Source organism: Pseudochaenichthys georgianus, unplaced genomic scaffold (genome assembly GCF_902827115.2).
Source record: "Pseudochaenichthys georgianus unplaced genomic scaffold, fPseGeo1.2 scaffold_1251_arrow_ctg1, whole genome shotgun sequence".
Lineage (NCBI taxonomy): Eukaryota > Metazoa > Chordata > Actinopteri > Perciformes > Channichthyidae > Pseudochaenichthys > Pseudochaenichthys georgianus.
This window is the reverse complement of record NW_027262167.1, coordinates 31466-36867: the sequence shown is the minus strand read 5'-3', so window position 1 is coordinate 36867 and position 5402 is coordinate 31466. Positions and strand designations below refer to the sequence as shown.

The window sequence follows — 5402 nt, the reverse complement described above, 5'->3', positions numbered from 1 at the left end:
TACGACAGTATCTTTCAGGGCGGTTCTGAGTCATTGTGTTCTAGAGGGAACGTACGACAGTATCTTTCAGGGCGGTTCTGATTCATTGTGTTCTAGAGGGAACGTACGACAGTATCTTTCAGGGGCGGTTCTGATTCATTGTGTTCTAGAGGGAACGTACGACAGTATCTTTCAGGGGCGGTTCTGAGTCATTGTGTTCTAGAGGGAACGTACGACAGTATCTTTCAGGGGCGGTTCTGAGTCATTGTGTTCTAGAGGGAACGTACGAGAGTATCTTTCAGGGCGGTTCTGATTCATTGTGTTCTAGAGGGAACGTACGACAGTATCTTTCAGGGCGGTTCTGATTCATTGTGTTCTAGAGGGAACGTACGGTATCTTTCAGGGGCGGTTCTGAGTCATTGTGTTCTAGAGGGAACGAACGACAGTATCTTTCAGGGCGGTTCTGATTCATTGTGTTCTAGAGGGAACGTACGACAGTATCTTTCAGGGCGGTTCTGATTCATTGTGTTCTAGAGGGAACGTACGACAGTATCTTTCAGGGGCGGTTCTGAGTCATTGTGTTCTCGAGGGAACGTACGACTGTATCTTTCAGGGCGGTTCTGATTCATTGTGTTCTAGAGGGAACGTACGACAGTATCTTTCAGGGGCGGTTCTGAGTCATTGTGTTCTAGAGGGAACGTACGACAGTATCTTTCAGGGGCGGTTCTGAGTCATTGTGTTCTCGAGGGAACGTACGACTGTATCTTTCAGGGCGGTTCTGATTCATTGTGTTCTAGAGGGAACGTACGACAGTATCTTTCAGGGGCGGTTCTGAGTCATTGTGTTCTAGAGGGAACGTACGACAGTATCTTTCAGGGGCGGTTCTGAGTCATTGTGTTCTCGAGGGAACGTACGACTGTATCTTTCAGGGGCGGTTCTGATTCATTGTGTTCTAGAGGGAACGTACGACAGTATCTTTCAGAGCGGTTCTGATTCATTGTGTTCTAGAGGGAACGTACGACAGTATCTTTCAGGGGCGGTTCTGAGTCATTGTGTTCTAGAGGGAACGTACGACAGTATCTTTCAGGGGCGGTTCTGAGTCATTGTGTTCTAGAGGGAACGTACGACAGTATCTTTCAGGGCGGTTCTGATTCATTGTGTTCTAGAGGGAACGTACGACAGTATCTTTCAGGGCGGTTCTGATTCATTGTGTTCTAGAGGGAACGTACGGTATCTTTCAGGGGCGGTTCTGAGTCATTGTGTTCTAGAGGGAACGAACGACAGTATCTTTCAGGGCGGTTCTGATTCATTGTGTTCTAGAGGGAACGTACGACAGTATCTTTCAGGGCGGTTCTGATTCATTGTGTTCTAGAGGGAACGTACGACAGTATCTTTCAGGGGCGGTTCTGAGTCATTGTGTTCTAGAGGGAACGAACGACAGTATCTTTCAGGGCGGTTCTGATTCATTGTGTTCTAGAGGGAACGTACGACAGTATCTTTCAGGGCGGTTCTGATTCATTGTGTTCTAGAGGGAACGTACGACAGTATCTTTCAGGGGCGGTTCTGAGTCATTGTGTTCTCGAGGGAACGTACGACTGTATCTTTCAGGGCGGTTCTGATTCATTGTGTTCTAGAGGGAACGTACGACAGTATCTTTCAGGGGCGGTTCTGAGTCATTGTGTTCTAGAGGGAACGTACGACAGTATCTTTCAGGGGCGGTTCTGAGTCATTGTGTTCTCGAGGGAACGTACGACTGTATCTTTCAGGGCGGTTCTGATTCATTGTGTTCTAGAGGGAACGTACGACAGTATCTTTCAGGGGCGGTTCTGAGTCATTGTGTTCTAGAGGGAACGTACGACAGTATCTTTCAGGGGCGGTTCTGAGTCATTGTGTTCTCGAGGGAACGTACGACTGTATCTTTCAGGGGCGGTTCTGATTCATTGTGTTCTAGAGGGAACGTACGACAGTATCTTTCAGAGCGGTTCTGATTCATTGTGTTCTAGAGGGAACGTACGACAGTATCTTTCAGGGGCGGTTCTGAGTCATTGTGTTCTAGAGGGAACGTACGACAGTATCTTTCAGGGGCGGTTCTGAGTCATTGTGTTCTAGAGGGAACGTACGACAGTATCTTTCAGGGCGGTTCTGATTCATTGTGTTCTAGAGGGAACGTACGACAGTATCTTTCAGGGCGGTTCTGATTCATTGTGTTCTAGAGGGAACGTACGGTATCTTTCAGGGGCGGTTCTGAGTCATTGTGTTCTAGAGGGAACGAACGACAGTATCTTTCAGGGCGGTTCTGATTCATTGTGTTCTAGAGGGAACGTACGACAGTATCTTTCAGGGGCGGTTCTGATTCATTGTGTTTTAGAGGGAACGTACGACAGTATCTTTCAGGGCGGTTCTGATTCATTGTGTTCTAGAGGGAACGTATGACAGTATCTTTCAGAGCGGTTCTGATTCATTGTGTTCTAGAGGGAACGTACGACAGTATCTTTCAGGGGCGGTTCTGAGTCATTGTGTTCTAGAGGGATCGTACGACAGTATCTTTCAGGGGCGGTTCTGATTCATTGTGTTCTAGAGGGAACGTACGACAGTATCTTTCAGGGCGGTTCTGATTCATTGTGTTTTAGAGGGAACGTACGACTGTATCTTTCAGGGCGGTTCTGATTCATTGTGTTCTAGAGGGATCGTACGACAGTATCTTTCAGGGGCGGTTCTGATTCATTGTGTTCTAGAGGGAACGTACGACAGTATCTTTCAGGGCGGTTCTGATTCATTGTGTTCTAGAGGGAACGTACGACAGTATCTTTCAGGGGCGGTTCTGATTCATTGTGTTCTAGAGGGAACGTACGACAGTATCTTTCAGGGCGGTTCTGAGTCATTGTGTTCTAGAGGGAACGTACGACAGTATCTTTCAGGGGCGGTTCTGATTCATTGTGTTCTAGAGGGATCGTACGACAGTATCTTTCAGAGCGGTTCTGATTCATTGTGTTCTAGAGGGAACGTACGACAGTATCTTTCAGGGCGGTTCTGAGTCATTGTGTTCTAGAGGGAACGTATGACAGTATCTTTCAGGGCGGTTCTGAGTCATTGTGTTCTAGAGGGAACGTACGACAGTATCTTTCAGGGCGGTTCTGGTTCAGAGACCTGGTGGATCGGAAGAGACGCTGCAGGGTTCTACTGGGTTCCATTCAGTAACCATTAAGAAGGTCACATGATGTGATCAGTTTGGACTCAGTGGGCGTGGCCATACGGGTGGGGGCGTGGTCAGAGTGATTGGATCCACCTGCTGCTGATTGAAAGATTATAAACCGTGAGAAAGACAGAGAGTGGCAGCAAGGAAACTCAGACTGAAGGTAAGAGAGAGACAACTGTAAGGGTTCTAGACGCTGTCTCTGTAGTGTGGTGTCCTCTGTCTCTGTAGTGTGGTGTCCTCTGTCTCTGTAGTGTCTCTGTAGTGTGGTGTCCTCTGTCTCTGTCTATGTAGTGTCTCTGTAGTGTGGTGTCCTCTGTCTCTGTCTATGTAGTGTCTCTCTAGTGTGGTGTCCTCTGTCTCTGTCTATGTAGTGTCTCTGTAGTGTGGTGTCCTCTGTCTCTGTCTCTGTAGTGTATATGTAGTGTGGTGTCCTCTGTCTCTGTCTATGTAGTGTCTCTGTAGTGTGGTGTCCTCTGTCTCTGTCTGTGTAGTGTCTCTGTAGTGTGGTGTCCTCTGTCTCTGTAGTGTCTCTGTAGTGTAGTGTCTATGTAGTGTCTCTGTAGTGTAGTGTCTATGTAGTGTGGTGTCCTCTGTCTCTGTATTGTCTCTGTAGTGTCTATGTAGTGTCTCTGTAGTGTAGTGTCTATGTAGTGTCTCTGTAGTGTAGTGTCTATGTAGTGTGGTGTCCTCTGTCTCTGTATTGTCTCTGTAGTGTCTATGTAGTGTCTCTGTAGTGTAGTGTCTATGTAGTGTCTCTGTAGTGTAGTGTCTATGTAGTGTGGTGTCCTCTGTCTCTGTAGTGTGGTGTCCTCTGTCTCTGTAGTGTGGTGTCCTCTGTCTCTGTAGTGTCTCTGTAGTGTGGTGTCCTCTGTCTCTGTAGTGTGGTGTCCTCTGTAGTGTCTCTGTAGTGTCTATGTAGTGTCTCTGTAGTGTAGTGTCTATGTAGTGTCTCTGTAGTGTAGTGTCTATGTAGTGTGGTGTCCTCTGTCTCTGTAGTGTGGTGTCCTCTGTCTCTGTAGTGTCTCTGTAGTGTAGTGTCTCTGTAGTGTGGTGTCCTCTGTCTCTGTAGTGTGGTGTCCTCTGTAGTGTCTCTGTAGTGTCTATGTAGTGTGGGTCCTCTAGTGTGGTGTCCTCTATAGTGTGGTGTCCTCTGTAGTGTGGTGTCCTCTGTAGTGTGGTGTCTTTCTAGTCGTCTCCTGTGTCTAACTGTTTGTGTCCTCAGACCGTCACCATGTCCTCTGTTGGCTCCTCTCTGCGGGTTCTGGTTCTGACTCCTCAGCGGACGCCGGGCTTCATCATCCCGTCTCGCAGCCCGCTTCACTTCCTGTCCCCGAGACGCTCTCCGGACCACCGCCGGCTGCTGTCGGACCCTGATGAGGAAGATGATGATGAGGAGCGCCGTCACGCCCTGCCTCACGCGGAGAAGGTGACGACGTCTCAAACACAGATTCATGAACGACGGATATTTAAATCCTTTACCTGAAAATACCTTCTCTTTGTCACTAAGGATTTACCGTGCCCCTCCCCCCGCTTCCTGCTGCCCCGCCCCTTGACGCCCCGCCCCCACTTCATGAGGCCCCGCCCCCCCACAGAGGCTTCGGATACGGACCTCTCGACGCGCGCCGCCATGTCGCTGCGTCACCTGGAGAAGGTGACGACCCCGTATGGTTTCAGAGCGGTGCTGCGATCGAGCCCCTGCACCCGCCGCCGGGAGTCCCTGTTCCACCGGAGACACCCTGAGGCCCCCCCACAGGTTGTGCCCCTCCCCCAGGTTGAGGCCCCGCCCCCGCGCCCTGGTCCTGGTCCGATGGTCCGGTCCCTCGGCCTCTCGCTGCTGAACGAGTTGAGGAAACCGGCCGCAGCGCTGAGAGCTCGGAGCCTTCGCAGACGCACCTGAACGCCTCGGCCCGATTGATTCTACGTCCTGTTTCTGTGTTTTATCTCATGTTTAATAAAGATCTAAAGCTTCACTGTGTTCTGGTTATTCTGACGGCACTTGAATGCAGCACACGCGCAGAGAGAGGAGGCTCAGGTCTCTGATGCCGTGTCTTCAGCAAAGCAAACAGTTCCATATCAATAAGAACCTCTTCTCTCCTCACGGACTGATCTGAGGAGACGCACGAACCGCCATGTGCTCCATCGGCCTTCAGGAGGTGCTCAAGTCACAGGACGATAGCTCCTTGGGAGTATTTGAGGGGGGGTAGATGTACCTCCTGTATAATGAGTG

General features: G+C 49.7%; 1 protein-coding gene across 1 annotated transcript; it reads left to right on the top strand.

Annotated features, from left to right (window-relative positions):
* Positions 1 to 3304: 3304 nt before the first annotated feature.
* On the top strand, positions 3305 to 5145 carry LOC139433207 (C2 calcium-dependent domain-containing protein 4A-like). Its single transcript, XM_071202122.1, has 3 exons — positions 3305 to 3335; positions 4398 to 4601; positions 4683 to 5145. The coding sequence occupies exons 2-3, from the start codon at positions 4407 to 4409 to the stop codon at positions 5070 to 5072; spliced, it is 585 nt and encodes a 194-aa protein (XP_071058223.1). The 5' UTR covers positions 3305 to 3335; positions 4398 to 4406; the 3' UTR covers positions 5073 to 5145.
* Positions 5146 to 5402: the final 257 nt, after the last annotated feature.